The 27,787-nt window shown below is 39.3% G+C and overlaps 1 protein-coding gene across 10 annotated transcripts in view; it reads right to left on the bottom strand.

Annotated features, from left to right (window-relative positions):
- The window catches only part of FAR1 (fatty acyl-CoA reductase 1), a 127,771-nt gene that overhangs the window by 6,456 nt on the left and 93,528 nt on the right, over positions 1–27,787 (bottom strand). For 7 of the 10 annotated variants that reach the window (XM_061610482.1, XM_061610478.1, XM_061610477.1 and 4 more), the window contains 8 exons: positions 26,478–26,653; positions 24,573–24,752; positions 23,313–23,490; positions 22,199–22,243; positions 21,983–22,110; positions 17,076–17,143; positions 14,401–14,572; positions 4,950–5,079 (listed from right to left, as the gene is read on the bottom strand). In XM_061610482.1, coding sequence (XP_061466466.1) covers positions 4,950–5,079; positions 14,401–14,572; positions 17,076–17,143; positions 21,983–22,110; positions 22,199–22,243; positions 23,313–23,490; positions 24,573–24,752; positions 26,478–26,653 — 1,077 coding nt within the window. Of the gene's footprint in view, positions 1–4,949; positions 5,080–14,400; positions 14,573–14,869; positions 15,042–17,075; positions 17,144–21,982; positions 22,111–22,198; positions 22,244–23,312; positions 23,491–24,572; positions 24,753–26,477; positions 26,654–27,787 lie in introns of all 10 variants that reach the window. The other 3 variants (XM_061610476.1, XM_061610484.1, XM_061610483.1) reach the window with 3 other exon arrangements.

Here is a 27,787-nt window from a genome sequence, read left to right as displayed (position 1 = left end):
TAAAAAGAGGAAAAAAAACCTGAGCCCTTTTGGACTTTTTTCTGTCAAGAGTTCTCATAATATGTTGAAATTTGTTAAAAACCAGCCATGTTCACAGAGTACCTGTAATCCTATAACTGACCTTGCCCCATACTCTGACCTTCATCTTCTGCAGTTTAAAAGTTAAAAAAATGCCTGGCTGATTTTTAATTAATTTAAGAAATTTTGCCTTGAAGCCAGTAATAACGCAGGACATGCTCAGTAAGACCCAAGTGTCAGTGTTCTAAAAGCCAGACTCACAGCTGCTGGGCTTGCCTAATCAGAGGGACACACCCACAGCAGACTTTGATTTCATGTGAGGCAGTCCTGGCTTCCCCCAGAGAATCCTGGGAAGTGTAGTTTGTGAAAGGTGCTGAGAGGAGACTCCTATTCCCCTGACAGAGCTCCAGTGGCCAGAGTGCTTTAACATCCAGCCGCTTTGACTGAAGCTCTGTGAGTGGAGCAGGGCATCTCATAGCAACTCTCAACACCCTTCACTAACTACATTTCCCAGGATTCTTTGGGAGAAGCCATGACTGCTTAAAGTGAAATAACAGTCTGGTATGGATGTGGTCAGAGACAGCTTTGGTTTAAATCAGGATAGGAGGCTACATGTGCCTGCTGTAGAATAAAAAGGTGGAGGAAACCCAAGAAGGATACTGTTCACAATGTTTTCCTTTTGGAAAGGAAAGGGGCTTCCCCTCTGCCCAGTGCCCACCTACCAATCTCTTCCCCTGCCTCTCCCCTCCTCCTCCCCCCTGCCCCTCCCCCAGGTCAGTTTCACCTATCCTAGGCACGATGGCACAGGAGTAAATCCCACTGAACTAAAAAAGCATGCAGAATATCAAACCTGCCCTCCCCTCCTCCTCCCTCATATCCCCTCCCTCTTGTCCCTTCCCTCTCCCTTCCTTCACCCCTTCGTTCCCCTCACCCATCCCCTTCCAATCCCCTCCTCCTCCCCCCATGGTCAGTTTTACCTATCCTAGGACTGCGACCTGGGAGACCAGGGTTCAAATCCCCACACAGCCATGAAGTTCACTGGATGACTTTGGGCCAGTCACTGCCTCTCAGCCTCAGAGGAAGGCAATTGTTAACCACCTCTGAATACCACTTACCATGAAAACCCTATTCATAGGGCATGGCTGTGGAGTCGGTATGCCAAACCTTCGACTCCAACTCCTCTATTTTTCTACTGTCCAACTCCGACTCCACCCAAAATTGCTTCCGACTCCACAGCCCTGGAAAGTGCTGTAAATGTCTTTTTAAATTGGAAGCTCTCATGGGAGCATTTTTATCGCTGCCTGAATATGCACTGATCTTGGCATCACAGCATTTGTCTTCATCTGGGTCCTGTGTCATACACTGACACACAAAATGTTTTCCATCTTGAGTGATGGTGAAATGCTCAAATACAGCTGACTTCATGGGAAGCTTCTTTGACATTTTGAATTTATAATTTAAAAAATTGGTAAAACTTTTTTTATTTTAAAGCCAGAGTCGGAGTCGGTACATTTCTACCAACTCCGACTCCATGACTCCAACTCCACAGCCCTGTCATAGGGTTGCCATAAGTCGGAATTGACTTGAAGGCAGTCCATTTCATTTTCAAGCATGATTGCACGGGAGTAAATTCCATTTAACTCAATAAGTATACAAATGATCAAACTTGCCCTCCCCTCCTTCTCCCTCCCACTCTTTCTGTTCCTCTCTCCCCCTTCTTCCTTCCCTCTACTCTCCCTTCCCCCTCCTCCTCCTCCATGGTCAGTTTTACCTATCCTAGCAATGATTGCATAGGAGTAAATCCCACTGAACTCAATAAACATGCAAATGATCAAACCTACCCTCCTCCTCCCCCTTCTGCCTGCTCCCATCCCCCTCCAACCCCCCCCATCCCCATGGACAGTTTCACCTAGCCTAAGCATGATTGCAGGGAAGTAAATCCCACTGAACTCAATAAGCATGCAAATGATCAATCCATTCTCAGCAAACTTGCACAGGATCCCATTTCTTACCTCCCAGACTAAAAAGCAGGGAAATTCACTAACAGGCAAAAAACCTTGCGGTTTAACAATGTACCTATAGCCAACAGATATTTCTATCCAACTTTAAAAAGCAGGGAAATTGGGCAGCTATAGTGAATGCACCAGGGGAGCAGGAGACCTGACCTTCTCTGAGATATTGTACTGCCCTACAAATTTGTCAAAATGCAAACACAATTTGGGTTTTCTGTGTTGTACGAGGCCTTTTACACTCTGGCCCACAGGAGGTGGTGGAACCAATGGTGGCTTGCTGTGACTTGCAAAGCATTTTGAGGTTAAAATCGCTTGAATCCATGAGGACCTTGACGCTACAGTTATAGTGGATGAATCTGAATAAATCCAGAACACTGCCTTGTCCTATTATATTGGATGAGTTTCAGTTAGTAGGGCTTTAGGATGTGGACAAGGTGCTTGGTTCAGTCCTGGCAGCCACTTGTGCTCATCATCCTTGCTCCTCATTGCTGGTAAAAATTAGCACAGAGGGGAAAGCGAGCTAGGCCAGGGAGGTGATGAATGCCTCCTTGTGAAAGGAGGTGGTCCCTGCCTGTTTAAAGGAGGCAATAGTTAGATCTTAACAAACCCTCCCTGGACCCAGAAAATTTGAATAATGATCAGCCAGTTACTAATCTCCCCTTTGGGGGCAAGGCTCTTGAGTGCGTGGTTACGGACCAGATCCAGGTTCTCTTGGATGAAAGATTTCTGGATCCATTTGAATCGGGGCTTAGTCCCAGTTTTGACAAGGAAACTGCCTTGGTCACCCTGTATGATGACCTGTGTTGGGAGAGTGTGTCCCTGTTAATTCCCCTTGATCTCTCAGCAGCTTTCGATACTACCAACCATGCAGTTCTGGAAGAGCTGCCCAAGTTGGGGGTGGGTAGAACTGCTTTGCAGTGGTTCCAGTCCTACTTGGTTGGTCGTTCTCAGAGGGTGGTACTTGGGGAATGTTATTTGGCCCAGTAGAACCTTAAATGTGGTGTTCCACAGGGTTCAATTCTATCACCCATGCTATTTAATATCTACATGAAACCATTGTGTGGTGTCATCCAGAGTTTTAGCGTTTGTTGTCAGCCATATTCTGATGACACACAGCTCTTTCTCCTTTACATCTGCAGGTGTGGCAGTGATTGTGCTAAATTGGTATCCTGCCTTGGTAATGGACTGGATGAGAGCCAATAAACTGAAGCTTAAACCAGACAAGACTGAGGCACAGTTAGTGGGTGGTTCTCTAGACTAGATGGATGGATTATGGCCTGCTCTGGATGGGGTCACACTCCTTCTGAAGGAGCAGGTATGTAGCTTGGGGGTACTCCTGGATCCATTACTGTCGCTTGAGGCTCAAATGGTCTTGGTGGCATGGCCTGCCTTCCATCAGCTTCCACTGGTAGCCCAGCTGCTCCCCATCTGGACAGGGATAGCCTAACTTATGTTGTCTACACTCTGGTAACCTCTAGGGCAGACTGCTGCAATGTGTTCTACGTGGGGATGCCTTTGGAGATGGTTCGGAAGTTCCAACTAACGCAGAATTTGGCGGGGGGATTGCTAGGGTAAGTTGGTCCGAACATATAACCCCAAATCTGACACAGCTGCACTGGTTACTAATTAGTTTCTGGGCTAAATTCAAAATGCTCTCTTGACCTATAAAGCCTTCCACAGCTCAGGATCTCAATATCTCAAGGACTGCCTCTCCCCATAAGAACCGACCTGGATCCTGCGTTCATCATTAGAAGCCCTTCTTTGTGTGCCTCCTCCACAAGAAGTTATTCATTTTGAATCTGTTTTGATTCTTAAATAAATATACTTAACTGGATCTGAAAGTAATCCAGTTAACTGTCTAGCCTAGATTGCTCACCCTGCACATATTGGGTTAGTTTCATGGAGTTAAAGGAAGCCCTGTAAAAAGGCCTGTCCTTCTCTAGAAGTGCAAACCATACACCTGAATTTGCTGTGTGTTGAGGAACAGGGAGTTAAAAAGAAGTAGCTTGTGGTAGTTCTATCTCAGAATAAATAACAAAGGGGGTCTTGCAGCCAGTTCTACCTTGCAAGGTTTTGAAAGTATAACGTCTGGTATTTATCATAGGTCATATGGGATTTTTAACTTTCTTTGAAGAATAGCTCCCCCGTGCCACAAATAGCTTTGGAATATGATGAGATCTGCTGTTAAAAAAATATATCACAAGACCTTGAAGTTTTATAAATTTTGGTGCACATATGAATGTGGAAGAGTATGCAAGACGTCTAGAGGGGGGGGAAATGTATTTGTTGTATACAAGAAAGAGAAAGATCCATTGTATTTTATCCCTCTAGCCTTTGCAAAATATTTTGATATGAACATCTTGATTAAAGAGTTTGGCTGATTTAGAATTACTGTAAAGCTCCTGTACATGGGACACACTTATTTTGGGCACTACAATTCAAAGTTATTCCTTGCTCTTGCCAACACCTAACAAGATTTTCTTTAAACAGCACACATACTCTTAAAAGTTTGTTATTGATTATATGATTTTAATCCATACCTACATGCAGCTGTATATGAGCAGTTTAGTCAATTTTTATTAACAGTATCAAATATTTGCATATAGCAGGATAGTCTGCCAAACAGAATTGAACCGAATCACACACAAAAAATCTAACTGCAGCTATTAATCTCAATTCCAGATATACAGATATGAAGAGCATTTAAACTCATCTGGATTAGTTGCACATATCAGGAATGCTAGTGCAGTCAAGGCTTCTGGTGTTCTAAATTAGTTTTCATAAAAGCTAAAGCACAGAAAGAACTAAGGACAAGATTATACTACAGCTTGGTCTTCTCATATTTTCCTTGTCATTACGTTTACACAGCAATGGATTAACCGTTGTATTACTGATAATTAAAAAACAAACATTACTTGCCTTTTTGTCTTCAGGACTCAGCTGGCTCATGAGCATATTGACATTATCTGTGTTCCAGTCCCAAGAATTACTGGTGAAATACTCCAACAACATCATAGCCTTGTGAAGACGTGTTATTGTTTTCATCATCCTACAGTTCAGGGAAAGATGTTATTAAAGAAGATCACATTTAAAAACTACATGTCTAAATTCCCAAATTCATTATAACACTGGGACCCAGGTAGTTTTTGCCTAACACCAAAACACTCCAGTAAATTTAATGAAACTAGAATATTTCTGCATAGCATTTTAATAAATATTTTAAGAAAAACTATCAACTGCATGCTTACACAGTATAACGAACACAAGATTTTACAGATATATTTAGAGACAATTAAGATGAAGAGAAATGATGAGGTAAGCAAGGAAGAAGTGGAATCATTTCTAGTAGTTTTCATTGCATGGTCAAGAAGGAAAGACACTGGAGTAGAAAATATATCCATAAAGTTCTGAGTCGATCAAAGAACAGCCGTAGTGTTCAAAGGCCAAACTCTAGAAACAGGTGTTCTCTCTCTATTCTCCCCCCACCCAGAAAATCATTTCTGTGGGCAGCATCAAAGGGCAGGTCCTCTACCATATAAAGTGTCCCTAACTATAACTCTCGCATAATTCAGGTGCTAGAGATTAATCTAAGGATCATTCATAGCAGAAGTCCCTTTCCCCATTATTCCAGAGAGAAGTAATGGAAGGGCTTTCATTACAAAACAATTCTCTTTTCCAGGATTATCATGGGTTACACCAAGAGATGCATTGCAGTATGCCAGTTCAGATGTAACGGCTTACTACTTAATATGCAGAAATATTCTATCAATGTTCATTGCCCAGCTGGGGCAACAATGAATAACTTGTCTGAATACAGTGCATTCTGTTATTAGGATCAACTTGGATAGCAGCTTTATATATATATATAACTATGTATAAATTTGAATCCAGGAAATGGAATGGTCAAACTTTTGTACATTTTCATTTCATAGGGGAAAATATTCCACTGGCACAAGCTGCCTATAGTATACAGCAATTCTAGATATTTATTTCCAGATTGATCCTCAAATGGAAAGCACTGATAAGAAAAGGAGAAGAGAAAATAAAGTCAGCATCTATATGAAACAGCTTTTTGAAAGATCATAATTTGCTTATACTGAGCAGGACAGCCAAATTCTATTCTGTATAAAGCATTTGAAAGTTTATATACAGAAAGTTTGTTTGACAGAGTTATTTAAAAGGAAGACCCACATCCCAAATGCAAATAACTACCCACAAGAAAAACAATACAGGGTAATGAAACTATACAACACTTTTTCCTATGAGGAGTTTTTGGATATATTTCTTCTAAGGATGTAAAACGAGTCTGAACTAAATCAAGGGAACATCTCACCCATATTATGAAGAGCTTAGTCAGAGCTCTTCTTTCCAAACGTTCATAAGCACAAGATTCAGAAGAACAGAAAAATACTGAATATAAATATGATTTTTAGCAGTAAAATGCATTAAGTTCAAATACATTTGAAATTAAAGAAACTGTGCTTTAATATTATTGCTTTTCCCCTTTTCTAGATGAACAATTCCTGGTTTAAATGCCCTGGGTGACATGCCGTGGGGCTGCTCACCAGCAGAACAGACTTCTTCTGGCATGACAGGATTCCCCTTCCTCTCCTACTCCCTGAACACCCCCAACATCTGCTCTGGATGGTTGGGAGTCTCTGGAGCAGATCTGGGGAGGGCACAGGGGGGAAGGAAAGAGAAAGTCTAAACACTGAATGTTGGCCAGCCGGTTACTCTTTGAAAACACCACACAAGAGGAACAAAATAAAAACAAGTTATAAATATTTCTACTATGAAATAAAAGCTATTGAATTCATCTAACCATAATTTTGGCTACTGTACCAAACATTATCTCCCCCCCCCTCTCACACACAGCTGCATCAGTGTTAAGCAGCACAATTGCTGTTCCAATACAATACTGCATCCTATAGTACTGCATTATCAGAGCAAACCCATTGTGCTGTGCTAGTATGAATGCAAGCCTCAATCCTGCACTATGTCTGTGCAATTCATTGTGCAGAATCAGAACTATGCAACCCCCTAGGGCCAATATGTAAAAGCAATTCAAAGCCTTTTTCAGACTGTAGAAAGCTTCTTGATATTTCTTCAACGTGTTCTATTTACTAGCTCTAGGTATGGTGCTGGCCCACTTCAGGCAACACTACCGGGAGAGATACAGATGAAGGCAGGAGTAGATGTCTGAATTATGCAAGATGACTTTTTAAAGAGTTGGCTTTAATGGGAGGTGGGGATCCATTTGGATTCCGCTTCAGGCAGCAAAATCTATTGAGCTGGCAACGTTTAGCTACTGGCTTCTCATAAACAGGTGTATTTCATCTCAAGTCTGATCATGATTGCGCACGTTTGAACATATTCTTGTTTCCTGCACCCTCCTCTTTTATTTCTTGTTTATTTTTAACTATAAACTGCCTTAGACAGTTACCTGTTTATATCTTAAAGTACCTAGGAAACTTTAGGTGTTAAAAGTATTTGTTTTATAGTGATGTACTGTTCAATATTTTTAGATGGCAAATATCAAGCAACATCAAAAGAAGCCTACAAAAACTTTCTTAAAGCCAGGAAGACATTTCTTTTTTGTTAAGTCTTATTCACATGAAGTGATTGATATTAACACATAACTAGCACTCTCTTCTATAAAATATTATTCTAATAGGGAAATTCTTTGTAGCTTTTAACACCAGAACCCTGCCAAATCAGATCAAAGGTCTATCTAGTCCAGCAGTCTATTCTTAGAGTGGTCAAAGAGATGCCTGTGAAAAGCCCACAAGCCATGAATGCAGTATCACTCTCTTGCCTATGAACTCAGCATACTGCCTCTGATACTAGAGGAAATATAGTCATTGTGACAAGCAGCCTTTGATAAGGGCTATCTTCCATGCATTTGTCCTATCTATTTTTTAAACTGTTCAAGCTGATAGTCCTCATTACGCTTCTTAGTAGTGAAATCCACAGTTTATATCTATGTGCTGAGTGAACTACTTTCTTTTGTCTATACTGAATCTCCAATGATTCAGCTTCACAGGATGACCCCAGGTATTTGGTATTAAGAGAAAGGGAGAAAATATATTTAGCTTTCTCTTCAGAAGATTTTTGTACGTTACTTTCAATACACAAAGTGTTATATTTTTCAGGAAAGGACCTAACCTCATTGAAGACCACTGTTCTCTTTCAAAACAATCTATATTCAGGTAACTTTTTATGTATCAGTTTGGCTATGGAGGCACCCCTGCATATTTGCAAGGATGCGCTTGTATGCTGCAGACTATTCTTGGGAGTATTTTAGGGTGCAAGCATCACTGCACTCCTGTATAAACAGACGGTTCTAAAATATATTCAACATTTTCCCATTGACCACAAGTGTAAAATCAGGAGTGGTGGGCAAACTGTTTTTATGAAAGTTTTCCTACTGTTACTGAACTTATGCCCCCTCTAGGATGCATGCCTTAATGTGGTGAGGGGGTCTGACAGTGTCGAAGAATCTGAGAGCAATGCTGTCAGACCAAGAGGCTAGACTCCTAGCAGGGGCACCCAAGGCAGAATGGTCAAAGCTGAGACACAAGACTAAGATGCATCCAAACTCAGAGGAAGGCAATGGTAAACCACCTCTGAATGCCTCTTACCATGAAAACCCTATGAACAGAGTATCCAAAATGCAACACGAGATAGTGCTGGAAGATGAGACCCCCAGGTCAGAAGGCACTCAACAAGCTACTGGGGAAGAACAAAGGACAAGTACGAGGAGCTCTGTGACTAATGACGCAGCTGGGTCAAAGATGAAAGGAAGCCCAAAGGCTGATGCGCACAGATGCAAAAGGGGTCTTGAGTTGTACGACACACACAACAGGAACATGGAATGTGAGAAGCGTGAACCAGGGAAAGTTAGAAATTGTCACGCAAGAAATGGAACGTATCAACATTATAATACTTTGCATGAGTGAATTAAAATGTACAGGAATGGGACATTTTCAATCGGGCAACTACAAAATATTTTATGCAGGAAATGAGAAATTAAGAAGAAATGGGGTTGCTTTAATAGTGAGAAGTGATGTAGCAAAAGCAATTAGGAGCTGCAACGCAAGGTCTGAGCAAGTGGTATCAATGAGATTTAACAGGAAGCCTATTAACATAACCATCATCCAAGTCTATGCTCCAACGACCAACGCAGAAGAGGAATTGGAAAGATTTTACGCAGAAGTACAGGAAGAAATTGATCACACACCAAACAAGATGTTCCGATGATCGTGGGGGACTGGGATGCAAAAGTAGGCAACAGAGAAGAACCAGAAATTGTGGGAAAATGGGGCTTAGGAGATAGAAATGAAGCAGGAGAAAGACTTACTGAATTCTGTGAAACCAATAATTTGTTTCTTGCAAACACATTTTTTGAGCAACCAAAAAGACGACATCACCAAATGGGCAATTTGTTGTTATGTGCTCTCTCAAATTGATTATATAAAACGGAGGTCTATACTTTCTGCGAAAACAAGACCAGGAGCAGACTACAGTACAGATCATGAACTGGTCATATCGAAAATCAGAGTACAGCTAAAGAAGAACAACAAAGCAATCATAATGCCAAAAAACAATGTAAACAACATCCCAGAAGAATATAAAGATCAAATAAGGAACAGATTTGAGGCTTTAAACTTAGTTGACGGAGAACCAGAAGAACTATGGATTGAAGTCAGAGACATTATCAGGGAAGAATGCAAAAAGACAATACCTCTAGTTAAAAACAGAGAAAGACCTCTGTGGATGACTGATGAAACTCTTGAAATGGTTAAAGAGAGAAGGAAAGCAAAAGCAAAAGAACATAGAAACACGGTTAGAACCCAAAATGCAACTATACAGCAATTAGTACGTAGGGACAAAGAGAGTAATTACAATAGTTATTGTAAAGAAATAGAAGAGGACAACAAAAAGGGTAGAACAAGAGCCCTATTCCAAAAGATTAGAAAAATGAAAGGGAAATTTAAACCAAGAGTAGGGATGTTGAACAATCAAGAGGAAAACACACTGACTGACCGAGATGAAATTGAAGAACTCTATAAAACAGATGCAAGGATGACAATTTCTTCATGGAGAAACCATATGATGAAGAACCAGAAATTTTAGAATGTGAGGTGAAAGCTGCTCTTAAAATACTTGGAAGAAACAAATCACCAGGAATAGACGGCATACCAATAGAGTTGCTACAAGCTACTGAGATTGAATCTCTCCGCATTTTCACAAAAATTTATCAACAAATATTGAAAGGCAAGCCATTGCCCACAGACTGGAAGTGTTCAATATACATCCCAATTCCAAAGAAAGGGGATCCCAGGGAATGCAGTAATTATTGAACTCTTGCCTTAATATCCCATGCAAATAAAGTAATGCTCAAGATTCTACAACAAAGGTTCTTACCATATATGGAGCGAGAAATGCCAAATGTCCAAGCTGGATTTAGAAAGAGAAGAGGCACCAGAGATCATATTGTAAACATATACTTGTTGGCATGAGGCCTACTAGTTTTCCATCAAGTCTGAAAGTTTTGAAAGTTAAGAGGAGTTATGTCTTTGCCCGGTCTGGGAACGGACAGTGAAGGCCGTTGTTATGGTAACCATCAAGATATAGACTGGGAAAGTTCTAACAGAGTCTGTGAGTTGTTGTCCTTCTGCACCATGCCTCTGAACTGAGAGGCTGTCTTACTTTTGCTTTTGAAGAGAAATGTGCTGTAGAGCTAGAGGGGGGGGGAACTGCTGAAAAGCCTTAATGTCTTAATAAAGACTCTTACATGATTTAAATGCTCTGAAGAAGTTTCTTGCTCAACTTAACTCCAACGTAATGTATGCTGTTTCACGCAACAACGCACACACGCCAACAATAATGGATAATGGAACGGAGCAAGGAATTTCAGAAGGAAATCACCCTATGCTTTATAGCTTACAGCAAAGCCTTTGACTGTGTAGATCATGAAAAACTATGGAATGCTTTAAAAGAAATGGGGGTGTCACAGCATCTGATGGTCCTGATGCACAACCTATACTCTGGACAGGAGGCTACTATAAGGACAGAATATGGAGAAACTGATTGGTTCCCAATCAGAAAGGGTGTGAGATAGGGGTATATTTCATCACCTTATTTGTTTAATCTATACACAGAAGATATCATACTGAAAGCGGGATTGGACCAAGAAGGAGGTGTGAAAATTGGAGGGAGAAATATACTACTAGCAGAAACCAGTAATTGTTTGAAACGAATGCTGATGAAAGTTAAAGAGGAAAGCACAAAAGCAGCACAATAGCTGAACGTCAGGAAGACTAAAGTAATAACAGAAGATTTATGTAACTTTAAAGTTGACAACGAGGACATTGAATTTATCAAGGATTATCAATACTTTAGCACAGTCATTAACCAAAATGGAGACAATAATCAAGAAATCAGAAGGCGGCTAGGACTGGGGAGGCCAGCTATGAAAGAACTAGAAAAGGTCCTCAAATGCAAAGATGTATCACTGAACACTAAAGTCAGGATCATTCAGACCATGGTATTTCCGATCTCTATGTACAGATATGAAAGTTGGACAGTAAAAAAAGCGGGTAAGAGAAAAATCAACTCATTTGAAATGTGGTGTTGGAGGAGAGCTTTGCACATACCGTGGACTGTGAAAAAGACAAATAATTGGGTGTTAGAACAAATTAAACCAGAACGATCACTAGAAGCTAAAATGATGAAACTTGAGGTTATCATACTTTGGACACATAATGAGAAGACATGAGTCACTCGAAAAGACAATAACACTGGGAAAAACAGAAGAGAGTAGAAAAAGAGGGCCAAACAAGAGATCGATTGATTCCATAAAGGAAGCCACAGACCTGAACTTACAAGATCTGAACTGGGTGGTTCATGACAGATGCTGCTGGAAGCCGCTGATTCATAGGGTCGCCATAAGTCGTAATCAACTTGAAGGCATGTAACAACAACTGAACTTATGAGATTCAGAACAAGGTTAATCTCACAAGGAACCCCAAAATTCTCTGGAACAGTCTCAAAATACTATTAACAGTACAAAGTTATGCATATCTAGTAAGAAATAAGTCCCACTGAGTCCAATGAAACTTACTCCTAGGTAAGTTGTGTAGCAGATTTGGACATCCTGTGGCAACAAATGTTGGATTCAATTTCCCACCAGTCCCAGTCAGCAAGGCCAATGCCCATCTATGTTGTAAAGGACTGTTGCCTTAGTCTGAAGACTGTTGTTTGTAAGTCAAAATACAAAATAAGTGAAAATTATGTAACTGAGAAGAATGTTAAAATTCTTCCAAAACTAATAAAGCAATGTCCCCTGCACCAGAGCAACAAAGCAGGTGCTCCATGACCTTATGAGTATCAAGTCTACTATGAAGGACACAAGTAGGAGAAGTTGATATGGACAATGGGAAAAATGACATAAAGCCATCTGTGATGTTCCATGCTTTGTTGTTAATGTTTTCTGCTTATGTAATAGAGAATATATGGTAAACTGTTCATATTAGAGTGTACAGTAGGGCCCCGCTTACCGGCGCTTCGCATTCCGGCGTTCCGCTAATGCAGCGGCAGGAAATTCCCCTTTTAAAAGCCGATTTTTCGTGATTTTCACGCGATAGCCCCATTATAGTCTATGGGTTCTGCTTTACGACGATTTCCACTTTACGGTGGGGGCCTGGTCCCTAACCCACCGTATAAGCGAGGCCCTACTGTATATGGCAAGTAGCTAGTGTTGGAAAGGGGAATGAGTGAGTAAAATGTTGGTGTGTGCTATATAGCTATTTGCTGAGTGTCTGAGAGTTTAATGTTTATATTTTGAGCTATGACAGTTGACAGACAGGGAAACGTTTGTGAGTAGCTTGGGAAAATTTGTGAGTGGCTAAGGCACAGTTTGTAACACACTGGATAGACACAGAGCAAAGTTTAGGAGCAGACGGGGATAAATTTATGAGATAGAGTACTGCTTGGTTTCAACATAGGACTTGGGTGGTTTATCTTGGGGTAGTAAAATAGGTTACTGGCATAGTAATTAAGGAACTTTTAAAGTGCATTATATTGGAACTAAAGAACAACTAACCATAACCACACGCTTAAGAACGAGTTAAAGTAACCTTGTTTATTTATTTTTTCTATTCAATAAAATCTATATAGTTTTCAATCATGCCTAATTCTTGGTCAGCTATCAAAAAGGGCGTAAGTGTTGGCTGAACATAAATGAAGGTTTTGAAAGAGAATCAATGGTGGCAGTGGAGTTTACCTCAGAGAAACAGTAACAGGTTAAGGGAGCAGCCCATGCTTTAAAAAGGCATAAAGATACACAGCAGGGTGAGGCTTGCCTATAAACCTGGTTGTTTATAGCAGGGGCTGAGGGAATACAGCAGAGTGCCTAGTAGCAGCATTGCTGTAAGAGTGTGTTGGGTAAATAAAATGTGACCTCATCTGTTACAAACAGTGTGGTAGTGGGTGAGGGCGCGACACCATCCAACTCCACAGATGAAGGCATAATACTTACCCATGCTACCAGTCTGCACCACAATAGTAATCAAGGCAAATGTTTAAACCAAGCATGATGAAGAGTAATTTCTGTGCATGCTGAATGAACTAACTCCTAACTTTTGGTAAAATATGCTGATACCACAAGTTAACATGGGCAAGTTTTATGCTGGAGTTATTAAAGTCAATGGAAGACATACATCAATATGTCTTTAAAAAGAAGAAGTATTACTTTCCCAAATACTACTTTAATTATGAAAAGGACAGAATTTAACATTTCTTCTGTTCCATCAGATCTCTGTGGTGGTGCCGCAGTTTGATCATCAGTTCTGCAAAACAAAGCTTGCAAATTGTGCAAAATTTTAAACTGCAGTATAGGAAGAATAAAATGAAGTGATTTTTGACCAGTTAAAGAAAACTCTTCGCCCATTTTAAAAAATGTAGCCAGAAGAATTATAAGCCGAATGATGGCAAGATACAATGTGTTAAGTGACTCGTATCACTGATTAAAAAAACACAAGTGCACCATGATTTTCATTATCTATAAAATAAAACACTATATTTTTATCTCTTATATCCCCCCCTTGCCCTCCCAGTCCATTTCAGCTTATAATTTCAATAACAATGCTAGAGTAGGAGGATTCGAAGAGCTTAGTAAATTGCTGTTAGATTCGATATGACAAGGTGAATTTCAAACAATTACTAAGGCCTGAGAAACACCCAGCTCTTTTACTGTTATTGGTGATTCTTCTATTAGTAAAGCTCAAAAGAAGCCCATGCCATTGATCTACACCGCCAAAAAGCTTCCACCACCTTTCTAGCACAATATTAGCCCTTTCCTTCTTACCACGGTTTCTGACCTGTCAACCTGAGAACAACATCGTATAACAACGCTGGAAGTATGTGACCGACTGTAGTCCAATAGTGATGTATAAGGGGGTTGGACTGGAGTTTAATATTAGGACGCCTTATTGCTTGTTCTAAAGGATTCCTCTTGAACATCAAATTTATGTAACTCTCTGTAGGAAAAATAAGGGTCAAAATGTTTTGAGCAGCTCTTGTTCAAAGAATGAACCCACAGTTAGGTAGCAAATTCAATCATCCTTAGACATCTCGATGGCTTACTTCTTAGCACAATATCCATACTACACCATTTTCACTGTCTCCAGAAACAGAAGACTTGAATTCAAACACCTCCTTGGATTTAATGATCCATTCAATCATAATTACAAATGAAATGTAGTTAATGTGTTAATCGTGTAAACATGGGTTTGTAAAAAGCCAGAGGAACAGAAGACAGAGCTAGTCACCATTACCTTGGGCTTCTTCCTGTAATCCTGAGGTAGATATCATACAGGAATGCTGGGGCCTTATGGCTTACAGCAATCCAGTAGTGATATAAAAGGTGATTGGAGGTTAGATTTACATTGGGCCGTCTGAAGGCCTGTTCGAGAGGGTTCCTCTTGAAAGTGGATATTACATGGTATTCTAAGAAAAAAAAGTTGTGTAACAGCTTTGATAATAACCATGTAAATGTAATGGACTTCCATGGACATAACATACAAGTACTATTTTCAATGAACTAAAGCACATATTTCCTACACATCTTTCATTTTACTAGCAATGTTCAGCATTTATTCAGTTAAGCTGTTTGTCAGTTTAAGTAGTCTCTCTCTCTCTCATTGGACTTGTTTTGTACTTTTGTGTCCCACTCACTGTGGCTTCTTTTCCTGTTCTGTGCTCTGTTCCTCTTTCCTACTTAATTATTAACCTTGTATTTGTAAATAATTGAGAACAGAGCTCCATAGGCTGAAAACATGCTATAATCTATGTATCACACAATTTACAAATTGCATTACAGATTAATCCAACATTTTAAAATAGCTCAGATATCACATCTGAGTTAAATTAGTTAATTGCTCTTTAACATGTATTTTAGTTTCTTAGCCTGAAGACCAGGATTGGTAGTCTTCTACGGTCTTAACCCCTAATTCCCTTTCAAAATAAAAAAATGTTTTTACAGTAAAAAGGCAAGTAGGGAGATTTGTGCACTTCTTTCAACGTTTTGGCTAGACATGTAAGAAGACAGTGAAGATAAACTTAAGGCAACATGCAGGCTATTAATTGCCTGGGAATAGATGCTTTTTAAAAGAAATGACATTTAATTCAATTCAACTTTATGGGGAAGTAAAATTTTTGAAAAGATGTGACTACAGTTAGTACCTCACGGGCTTAGAAATCTGGAGAAACTGGAAAATAGCTTAATCCTACATAACTGGGATTTTTATGCCATTGATTCCCCAAAACTCAGCAGATCCCATTAGCTCATAATGGGCTGTCAGATATAGTTTCCACAAAGTTAGTCCTTTCCCACTTCCAGCTTCCCCCATCCATCCTTTCCTTAACTGCCCGCTACAGGGCTACTCAAGAACCATCTTGTCCCAAGGTGAAGATTTAGCTTTGAAACATTTTTTCCTTGTAGCTTATCTTTTCCATCTTTTAACAACTTTAACAGGTACTCATTGATTTTGTTTTACTATTTTATGTAAACCACTTTGTGAGCTTTGCTTGAAAACAGTATATATTCAAAATAAACAATGCCTGAAAATTCCACACTTGGTCAGAATGGTAATGTTTGGCACCCTGCCCCATAAGAATCCTTATGTGTTTTGTCACATCCAGGACCCCTATACCATTGTTCAAAGTACTGCTATCAAATATAGCCTCAATGCCGAGTAAAACCAGGAGTGTTTACACATTGCTAAAATTAAAGTAAGAGTTCTGTATTGATGCAATGCAATTTGACAGAAAAATGGAATTCTGTGGCCTGAATAAATTATGAAAATATGCTTAATGATTTACGCTGTTTTGTGTTATTTATTCTGTATTTTTTAGTATTTTGCATTATTTGTTCTAGAAACATAATGAGAGTCAAGGAGTTCTACAGGATACTGAAGCTGTGCCCTTAGACCACTTATAAATCTTATTTTATCACCATTCTGCTCTCTGTGATTTCAGCAGGCATTACCCCTACACTGAGGTGTAGCTTTAAAGCTGTATAAAGGCTACATGTTCTCTCTCAAAGCTTTTGGACTTCTGTGGCATCAGAGTACATACACAGCTGAGAAAGCCTATTTCTCATTACTTTTGTAACTATTTAAAAAGGCAAAACTAATTTTAAAAGATTTGGGACACACTGCCACAATACTGCACATACACAATAAAGTTCTTCTCTTACGTCATATGTTGTGCCACACAAAGTATTTTGGTATATATCTAGCAAAACATTCCTCTCCCCTATGAGATAAATAGTTCAAGGAGTCTACAAGGAAAAGTATCTATGGAGAGAACAAATAGGAAGTTTGCTATAAAAGCTGTTTCTAATCAGGAAGCAGGAATGAATCAATGCTGTATTCTTTTAGAAACAGTTTAAATTCTGAATCTAACTCTATGCATGGCTTTCTAGAGGTCCACAGATAAGATATTTTTATTAAAAACTGGAGAGGAAAAAATAAGGCATACCAACTTCACCCCAATGGAAGGGATTGGTGCCACCCGTTGTACAGTTGTATACCATAATATTTCTTGGTCTGAAAAACAAAAAAAATAGATAATATATTTCCATGCTATCTTTGTTCTTAAGACAAAGAACAGTTTACATAATCAAAAGCAAAAAAGTTAATGGAAAACTGGCCAACAAATAACACAGCACCATTTATATGAATGAGCAGTGAAGTATTAAAAAAAAACTACACAGAGTAACATGTATAAAATGATTCAGTGGATAAGGAAATTACTCAGGTAGGAGACAGAAGAGTTTTACTATGTATCCAGGAACTGCTTTGGACATTGCAGGGCAGTGACAAGAGAGGAAGCACAGAGGATACATCTCTCTGCCCTCTTTGGACAAGAACCACAATTATGTAGTATTTAGTCCAAGTCACTTGTGCTTCCTCTTGTGTTGCTTCTCTGGAATATTTCAAAGGGAGCCATTTTAGTCACCAGAAAGATGTTTTTCTGGGGCACCAGGACACCTCCAAGTGGCTACTGCCTTCCTTTACTAGTCCTTGAGGCAGCAAACAGTTAACACTCCAGCGGACCATCACCACAGCCCCTCCCACAGAGTGCTAGTTCGCTGTCTGGCCAAGCATAAAGATATAATCTCATAACACAAATAGAAACACTGACACCATTAAATTAACGATGACTAAAATGAAACTAAAGACTTGCACACTGACCTTTTAGTCTCCACCCATTTTCTTTATAATCTTTACTGACTTTTGCATCCCAGGGTGGGCCTTGGAGGTGCCCCCAGAGAAATACTTTCCTGGTCCCCCCAGAGAAATACTGGTGCCCCCAGAGAAATACTTTTCTGGTTAGTAAATAGTTCCTTCTCCAGTGGGCACCAGGGCACCCCCAAGTGGGATGTTCCAGAGCTGACCTATTGTATGGATGGGCACATAACTCTTCAATGATTTTTCAGCACCTGCTGGATAACCCGCCTACCAAAGGCTGCTTCTGCAGATGCATAAATGTCTATCTTATAATGTTTAGTGAAAGTATCTGGGTTCGCCCAGGTGGCTGCCCAACAAGTCTCTTGTAGAGTTGCATTTGTTCAATATGCTGCAGTAGCAGCTGCTGCTCTCTCTGAATGTGCCATAATACCTGGTGGCAATGGCACGTGCAGCAAACTATACACTATAGCAATACACCCCTTAATCCACCTTGCCAGAGTAGATGACAACTTTTTACTCAGTGTAGTTGGCTGGTAAGAAACAAATAACGGATCTGTCTGCCTCACTGATCTTGTCCTATTAATATCAACCTTAAGTGCTCTCTACGCATCTAAGGAACGCCAAGCATGCTCTAGAGCATGCTGTGGTGATGGGCAAAATGTTGGCAACGCTAACTCCTGCTGATGGTGAAAAGCTGTATTAACTTTTAGAATGAAAGCAGAAACTGTTCGGAGTATGACTCTGTTGCTGTGGAAAATACAGAGACGTTTTCCTGCTGAGAGTGCTCCCAGCTCAGACACCTGTCTAGCTGATGTTACTGCCACCAGGAATAGCACCTTAAAAGACATTATTCGCAGAGTGGAAGTTTTCAGTGATTTAAAAGGCAGTGTTGGAGAGCTGACAACACTTTGTGAAGGACCCACGTAGGAAACCGATGGTGAACAGGCACCGAAGTCAGAGAAGCCCCTCTTAAGAACTGTTTCAGATATGGATGAGCACCCAGTGATTCAGACGAAGTCTTAAAAAGCACCACTGCCAATGCCGATGCTTGTCTCTACAAGGTGTTGGGCTTCAACCTGTGCTTCGATCTGTCATTTTAAAAAGATAACTCCACAATTCCTGACTTCTGCTCTCCCATGTGGTTGTCGCACCATCGCAAAAATGCAGCCCATGTATACTGGTCGTTTTTTTTATTGTGGAAGGTCTTTGAGATGCCAATATGGTGGTTACTACCTCAGCTGGCAACCCTGCTCTCAGCAGTTTGCTCCGCTCAACTTCCATGTGGTTAAGCTCAACCATTGCAGATTGGGGTGCCGTAGAGGTCCCTGCAACAGTAAATGTGGACATAGAGGCAGAAACCTTGGGGGCTCCACAGATAGGTTGACTGCTTACAGGGTTAACAGCACTTTGCTGCTGATTACTGGCCTTTCTCTGTGCTACCGGAAGATTGAATGGGCCACGCGTTGACCGCGAGGCTGTTTGCTATTGAGTAAAATGGTGGCTTGCCTCTGTGTGAGCTGCTGTGGCTCGTCTTTTTAACTGTCATCTTGCCTGAGTGGGCTGAAGAAGCTACCGCACCAACCACTCCTGCCACTTTGTGCCCTGATTTGAGAGTGCTCAGTGGAGACTTTGTTATGATCCTTAGCCATTAGCAGGAGAGGTCTGTTTGTTTGGTGTGTGTTTTTTTAACCCGAAAGTACTGTTCTTTAAAAATGGAGAAATCAGCCCAGCAAATTCATTAACTGTAAGGAGAATAACTTAAACTCCTCAACTAATCACCAGGGTAATTAATTCAGGGATTCAAATACTTATAATAATTTATTCTACAATAAATTAATCAACGGACACAATGGACACTCAACAGTCGCTCAGACACTCACACCAATTCATTAAAAAGCTGTCTGAAACCTTCCATACATATTCACACACAATTAATTTACAACACTGGAGAATAATTTAAACTTAAATAAGGATATAAGCTAGCCAGACTGAACAGCAAGGCGAATATCAGTACTGCTCAGAGGAGGCAGGAAAAATGAACTAGCCTTCCATGGGAGGGTCTGTGGTGACGGTCCGTTGGAGTGTTTACTCTTTTCTGCCTCAAGCACTAGCAAAGGAAGACAGTACCCACTTGGGGGTGTCCTGGTGCACACTGGAGAATAATCATTGTTGGTATGTGGCAAACCTCACTTAGGAGAGTATTCCAGCATTATAATGCTGCCACCAAAAACTTACAAATTTAACTTCGAAAGAAGTGAGGACCACGTAAAGAGCATCCCCTTAGAAAGGAGATTGCCAACACACTGCCAGTGTGGTTGTGAAGGCCTTCAATGGCACCCCCAGCACGTAGCCCAGAACCTGAGCTTGCTTTATTTTTTTTTTTTAAGTCAGTCTCTAGCCCTCCTAGAAAGTAAGTTATGGAGCAAAATGTGCAGATACCCTTCTAAGTAATTTGTATGAAATATGCCAGCCTGGCTGCTCCTGCCTGTCACAGTTATTAGCCAATGAGTGAAGTCATAGCTGTGATTGATAAGTGACTTGTTTGGACAGCAAGCAATAGGAATCCCTGGGGGTCCTAAAGAGCTGCTGCTTTGTCCTTGCTTTTAATGCACTTTTCCTGCTTCTGCCCTACCTTCTTCCCTAGCAACTAGGATGCATTTTCTCCTGTATTGGGTTTGCCTCAAGATAGTGCCTAGAAGTTATTTTCTATGAATTCTATTACACAGTAAACATGGATGAATGTTAAAGAATCCTCCTTCCTCCAAAAGGCAAATGTGAAAACTTTGCAAAGAGGCTTAAACACGTCTCCTGCTTTGCAGGAGCTAAAGGGGTTCAGGAAGAATTCATTGTGTACATGTCTTTTTGTTTAATGGGGCTTGCTTCCAGGTAAGTGGGTATAGGATGGCGGCCTAAGCTTTGGTTTAGGGAAAACAGGGTTCTTGTGCCTTTAACAGTTGTACAGAAGACAGAAATTCAACAGGTCAAGCCTTTTCTAGTATGGAAATACAATTAAGGGGAAATTATCCCCATGACTACTTTAATTTTGTGTAATGCCACACCCCCATGGCAGCCATTTTGTGACTGGTGCCCTCTGGTCTAAAAAGGTTGGTGATCCCTTCCAAAGAAATGGAGAGATTCATATTGCTGATGGTGCTCCAAGGTATATTGGCACAAAGTTGCGTATTGCTTAAGTACCTTGAATTGTACTTTGAAGCAGCTAAGCAAGGACTGGTACACTACTAGCTCTATGATTAACACCAGCAAGGAGCTTGATAGTGGCAGAATGTACTACCTGCAGCTTTTCAGTAGTTAATGACTTGCTTACATAAGTGATTACAGCAAATCAGATGCTGGGGGGGAGGGGTGCTGGTGTAACGATGGCTTAAGGCAGGGGTGGGAAACCTTTGGCCCTCCAGATGTTCCTGAACTACCATTTTCTACTTCCCCAATCTAGTGTTGAAAATTTGTGCCACTAAGCATTTGCAATGCTCTTTATCTTCAGAAAAATATTACTGAATAGGTTTTTCTTTATTTCTTTGAGGTCACTTCCTTACTTTTTGTTTTTATTTTTCCCATTCCCTCCTGTGATAGTCAAGTGTCTTGCCTTCCAAGTATTAGAAGTCTTTGGGGAGGAATTATTTAAATTAAAATTTACACAAAATCTAGTCTTTTAGGAGCTTAAATGTAATTGAGAGGTTAAAAATTAGCAACTCATTCCCTCTATCGGTGTGGATACAGAAATAAGTTTATCCCAAACATGGCTTCGTCTGAAACAGAAGTGTGGCTAGAGTGCTGCAGATGTCTAAACTGCTGCAGAGGCCTTTTGGGTGTTGTCACTTTATATGAGGAGAGACACAAGCCAGATCTGAAGCTGGCACCACTCTTTGTGAAGTACTAGCACACATCAGAAGCCTCATCAACAATTCAGGGGCCTGCGCCTTAGTAATACAGAAACCGTGCAATCTGCCATCCTTTGACGCTTGTCCTGAATTCCCTTAGAGCTGTATGCCTCTGGGCCCTGTCCTAAATTCTGGGTGCAGGACAGTTGCAATGATAATGAGAGCAGCGATAGTATGTTTCAGGTTCCCTATGGCTGTGGAAACACACCACTATCAGATGTAATTTAGGAGTTTAAACCTATGGTTTAGTATTACAACACTACTGCTTAGTCTTTTAAAAAAACTGCATTGTCACCTGTTATACCTATTAACTCCGGAATACCAAGCAGCAGCTATTGTTGTGTTGATGACTACATCTACTGGAATAAGATCAGCAACTGCATTGTTGGAGGCTCGCATTGTTCGAAGAATTCCTTTTCCTGCCTTAAAACAAAAGGTATACAATAAGAAAACCATTTCAAACTTTTGGTTTTCAGAAAAATACATTTATCTACATTTTACTGTTACTTACAGCAATAAAAAGGCCACTAGGTCCGTTGAAGTTATCAATCCATCCCTGTTTGGAAACAAAGTATAAGGAAGATTTACTGGCTTAATTGCTATAAAACAAAAACAGGAATCATTTTGCAATTAAGCAAATGTCACAATAGTTCAATTTTTACTAATATATATTTTGACATGCATACATAGCAAGTAAACATTTGTTTCTTTTCTAAAATGTACATTCATGGAGAAAGAAAAATGAACAAGAAGAGGAAGACATTAACAGCTTCAGTTACAACATAAAAGCATTTTCAAAAATGAATCACCAATACATTGACTACTTACTATAACCATGGGTTTCTCACATGGCACTTTTTTCACTCAACAATGAACTACTTTAAAAATGTATGAAAACAGTCAATATGATAAGAATCTGGAAGCCCCCTAGCTTATTTCTTTCGGATTTACCATTAGGCAAGTACAAATTCTTCCGAGATTGTAATTAGGAGTGTTTCCACAACGAACTCCAGGAATAACAACTGTAACATGGTAAGCAGTACTAAATAAGGCCAGATTTGGAATAAATTCCTGATTGTTTTTAATGGTGATATTAATTAATGTTTATATTTATTAATTTTTTAAGTTTCAAAAACTGACAATCATACAGAATAAATCAACAATATGAACACTGAATCGCCCCCCCCATGCAAAGTAAGTATCTTTCAGCATCATTATTTGCACTACTTTCTGAACAAAATAGTCAATGAATCAATGTTCCTGTTTTTTATGTTCTTATCCAACATTGTTAGCAGAGACTGAATGCTACTAACCTTACTAAAGGCATCATATGTTCATTATTGATAAACTGTAACCCCCAAATAGTGCTTCTTTATGTCTTAGCATCTGGATTCTTTTCAGGAACTCAAATTATAACTAAGGTTAACATGGGCTACATCCATTTATCATATAACTTCCCTTTACACAAGATTTTAAAATAGATTGCTTTGACTGATCCAGAGTCAAGCTATTCTCTGCTTTTCACATAGCTCTGGCTTGTGTCTTAGTAACACAGACTGCTAAGAGACTCAATCATATATAATGACAAGGAAATTTTGTTATAGAAATGTTAAAGACTGACTTACTGGAAAAGGCTCCTTCCAGCTGGCACCCACAATTGATGGCCTTACAATAGCTACATTTAGTTTTGCACCTTCCTGTTGCACAATGTGTTCTGCCAAGGCTTTTGTATATGTGTAAGTATTAGGCATGTCTCCTATTAGTTTTGGTGTAATATCATTCACTAGGCTGTCATCCATCCACCTAAAAAAATAAATGTATTTCTTAATTTATAAACTGCCATTCCACTCAAGTGCCAAAGGAGGCTAACAAAATATTTTTTTCTTGATAAAATCACAAGACAAACTATTTTTTTTTAAAAAGGCAACCATTTAAAAATGGAATTCATAGTTTTAGCTCATTTTCAAAGAAAGGAAGAAAGGAAGAAAGGAAGAAAGAAAATGGCATTAGTATAACTTGAGTAATCATCTGTTACTGAAATTTTGAAGGCAGAAATGTCCACAATGTTTGTGTTACATTACATGCACGTTAACTGCACAAAGAAGGAAGTGTACCAACATCAGATGTTATTCAGGTGTAGACTATAGAAACATTTAAAGATTCCTTATCAGTTTGTGCTCCTTTGATAAAAGACAAAATAAGTGTACCAGATTCAGATATTACTAAGGTGCAGACTATAGGAACATTTAAAGATTGCATACAAGTTTGTACTCCTTTGTTTGTTTTTAAATACACTTTTGGCTCAGTCCTCTACTTCATAACTGTAGTCCAATGTGCTAAGTTTCCGATAAAAAAACAGTGCTGAGCATAGATGTCATCATATAGTAATAAATCATGGTAAACTTCTTGATTAAAAGAAAAGTCAAACTTTTTTTTTTAAAAAAAGACAACCATTTAAAAAAATAAGACATTTGGAGAAGGATTTTCAATTTGCAGAGGGGTTAGACTCCTGTTCTGCCCACCACAGGCCCCTACACTTCCCAAAAAGCCTCTCTGGAGGATCAAGAAATCATGGTAAAATTAAACCAAACCTCAGACTAATATATTCTTGATTTTTTTATACGCTACTGTCAAAAAAAGTTTTAAAACTAGTAAAATTGCAGAAACCTTTACTGCTTTTTTTTCAAATACATTTCACAACAGTTTCTATTACCTAGCCCACATTCAATACACCAATGAATAATCTCAAAATTTTAGCATGTGGTCAAGATCAGAAGTAACAATTGTCCAATTCATTATCATATTAGATTAGTTATAAAGAAACTTCCCCAAATTTCTTGATCTTAAAAACTTGATATAAAAGGAAAAAAGGATGAGATACATACTCTAAGGAATCTATTAATTTCTTAGGATCAACAGGGGGTGGATAGACCACTTCCTCAATGTATTTTCGGTTGCAGTATGCAAACGCTGTTGAAACATGGATGAACACATCAAGATTCTTCATTTTCTGGGCCAAAAAGAGAAGCTGTTGTGTGGCAATTACATTGAGCTGAACAGCATCTCTGTTGAAAGAAAGGGGGAAAAATGAGTCTGCTCTAGAGGATTTTAGGTAACCAAACCCAACATATGTATACATTTATCTAAACAGATTTAGATTCCTTTGTGATTTGCTATCTCTCCTGGTTATCCCGGAAACTCCCACCTTGGTCCAATCCAGGTGCTATCATTACATCTGCTAAAAACCAAAAGGATCCTATTCATCAACAGGTGAAACAGGCAAGGGTTTCCAGTAGTATCCAGCTCATCTCTAATCTTCTCTGCCCATACTCAACTTCTACCCATGTTACCTACTCTCCTCTTACAACATGTAAGAAGTTTTATGTTGTCTCAAGTTGGGATGGTATTCAACAATGTGGTTCCAAAGCTTCCGTCATAATAACAGACTAACCTTTCTGACAAACTGAACATTATGTACTTGTTTATAAACAATATTTATATACCACTATTCATAAAAAACAAAGCAGTTTACAACAATCATACACATATATACAGATACAGTAAAACCATGTAAAAATTTAAATTCAGAAATCATTGACTAACTATTGCAGAAAGGTATCTTCTCAAGTGCCTACATAAGCCTGAAAGCACAGAAGTTTTTAGCAGGTGAGTTAAAGCAAAAGGTGCCTGCTGGATCTGTATAGACAGAGCAACTAAATGCTGTAAAGCAAATATATTATACTCTATAAATTACATGTCACTTTTTGCTATAAGTAAAAAGAGTAAGATGACACTGGGACAACAGATGGACATCAGGTTCCAGGTTCAGGTGTCACTCCTAATCTAAGAAAACACAATTATTCAGGGTCTTGTTTATAGGTAATTTTTGCACACAATTATGCTTAAGCAGGAACCAGAGTGTTGGAAATCTTGGTAGGATGCTAGTGAGATACGGTCAAGGCAATGAATGAGAGAACAGGGCTAGGAGCATAAGGATACAAAGCAGGCAGAAGGTTTCAGCAGGTCATCTGCCTCCTCAGATTGTGAGATCATAGTAAGAGAATGGAACCCATTTAAATCTAAGTGGGGAAAAAATCCCTAACATGATTCTAAAGAGGCTGCTGCTACAAAGTTATGCCAAGGGGGAAAAAAAGAAATGGCCTAGAAGCAACAAGAGACGTCAAAGTTTTATCCTTGGACAATGCTTCTGCTATTCCAAGATTCAGAAGCAATCAAAATTTTAATTAAATTCAGACTTCTGTCTTAAGCATGCAACCATAAAACTAAGCCACATGTCTTTAACATATATCACTCAGTTGAAGAATCAGCTACTGAAATAATTTGCGAGACAGAACACCAAATTACCTCAGCCAGGTTAGGTATGCAACAGTTTGCTTTATTCTGGCCAGCATAAATACTAGAGCTAAAACATTCTGTGTACTAGACTGCAACAAACACCTTGAGAAAGAAAATGCCTAGAGTAAAGGCACAGTGTATCAAGCAACACTATGTAATTCAAGTGTCCTTTTTGAAGCATGCTACTTTTAAACCTTGTTTTTAAATTGGCACACTCTGTATCACACAAAAGTCAAATGACAAGTTGGGCTAATACTTTTAACTTCCACCTTTTCTAAAATTTAAAATATATAGAATGAATGTATATGTCCTTATTGTGAGCCAAAGGCATCTAGCCAATACAGAATAGAGTATTTTGTTCTTTAATAAGGTTTACAAGGTAGTTTTAATAAAAGGCACCAGAATATACTATTAAAAACACAATATATGCTCACCTTAGAATTTCATTGAATCTTACAGTAGCAGCACAGTGAAATATAATGTTAGTGGAGTTTATGAGATTTTCCTTGTCCTCCTCACTAAGGGCCATTTCTACTTCTGTAAGGTCACTAGCAACTGCTATAATTTTTTCTTTAAATTCTGGCTGTTCATCTTTCAATCTGTCAAAGAGCTGTCGAAAGAAAACAAGACTTAATAGCAAGGAGTCAAAACACAAGATCAAGAGAAAGTGTAAGTACATGTTACTTGATTGCAAGACAGGAATAGATACATAGTTCCTGCCTGAAATGTTGTACTATAAGTCTTGCCTCAAATCTATTAAGAATATGATCCAACATGAAACCTGCCAGGGAAGTTACTGCATGCATACGCAACTAATCCCATATTCAAGACAAAGCCTTTTACAATGGGCATATTAAAAAGCTTTATACTTCTGTAAAAACAAAAACATCTTGAATGTTACAGCTAATTGTTTTCACCTTTTTCAAAAAGTAAAAGTATCTCTACTCCAAATCGTAGCAAGGGACAATGCCAAAGGGTAACATGATGCGCTCAGAGAAAAAACATCTTCTATATAAAAGAATCTGAAGGGGGAAATCCTTGAAAGGACTATTCTTCAGTACCAGCCTACTAACACACTTCAAAACCTATGCAAACTAACACAACTAAGTTCTATTTACATGAAAACAATGCTATAAAAATTGAAGATCTGCAAGTATTAGGAAATACATCTTTATTTTAAGACCATGTTACATACAGGGTTGATTCATACGTTAAACTATGGTTTAACATCACATGGGTGTTCTCCCATCCCCTTCTGCATAATCAAACCATGGATTATGAAGCTGACTTGTTTAACTAATCACTGACTGTTATTAAGCCAGGATTTCTGGTTTGCATATTATGCTAAAACCAAGCTACTATGATATTCAAAGCAAGCTTCGCAGAAGTCCTCCTCCCAGCCATGCAGCTTTTTCTGGGCTCACATATGTAGTGCTACTCAAGGGCTTTGGGGCCTGGATAGTTTTCTCGTTCATCCTTCCAATACTTAGAAGAGGAGCAGAAAAGGAAAGAAAAATGCTCCAGCTGAATGACTGGCTACAAAGGTGGTGCTGAGGCAAGAGATTTGGATTTTAGAACCACAGCATACATTTCCTGGAAGATGGACTGCTGGCAAGAGATGGGTTGAACCTCACAAGGACCAGGAAGTGTGTGTTTGGCTGTGGCATGGAGAACTTCATCAGGAGGGCTTTAAACTGAATCCAAAGGGGAAGGGAGATGTAAACTTAGAGGTAACGATTGACAA

This window comes from Rhineura floridana, chromosome 2 (genome assembly GCF_030035675.1).
Source record: "Rhineura floridana isolate rRhiFlo1 chromosome 2, rRhiFlo1.hap2, whole genome shotgun sequence".
NCBI classification, from domain to species: Eukaryota; Metazoa; Chordata; class Lepidosauria; order Squamata; family Rhineuridae; genus Rhineura; species Rhineura floridana.
This window is presented reverse-complemented; position numbering and strand designations above follow the sequence as displayed.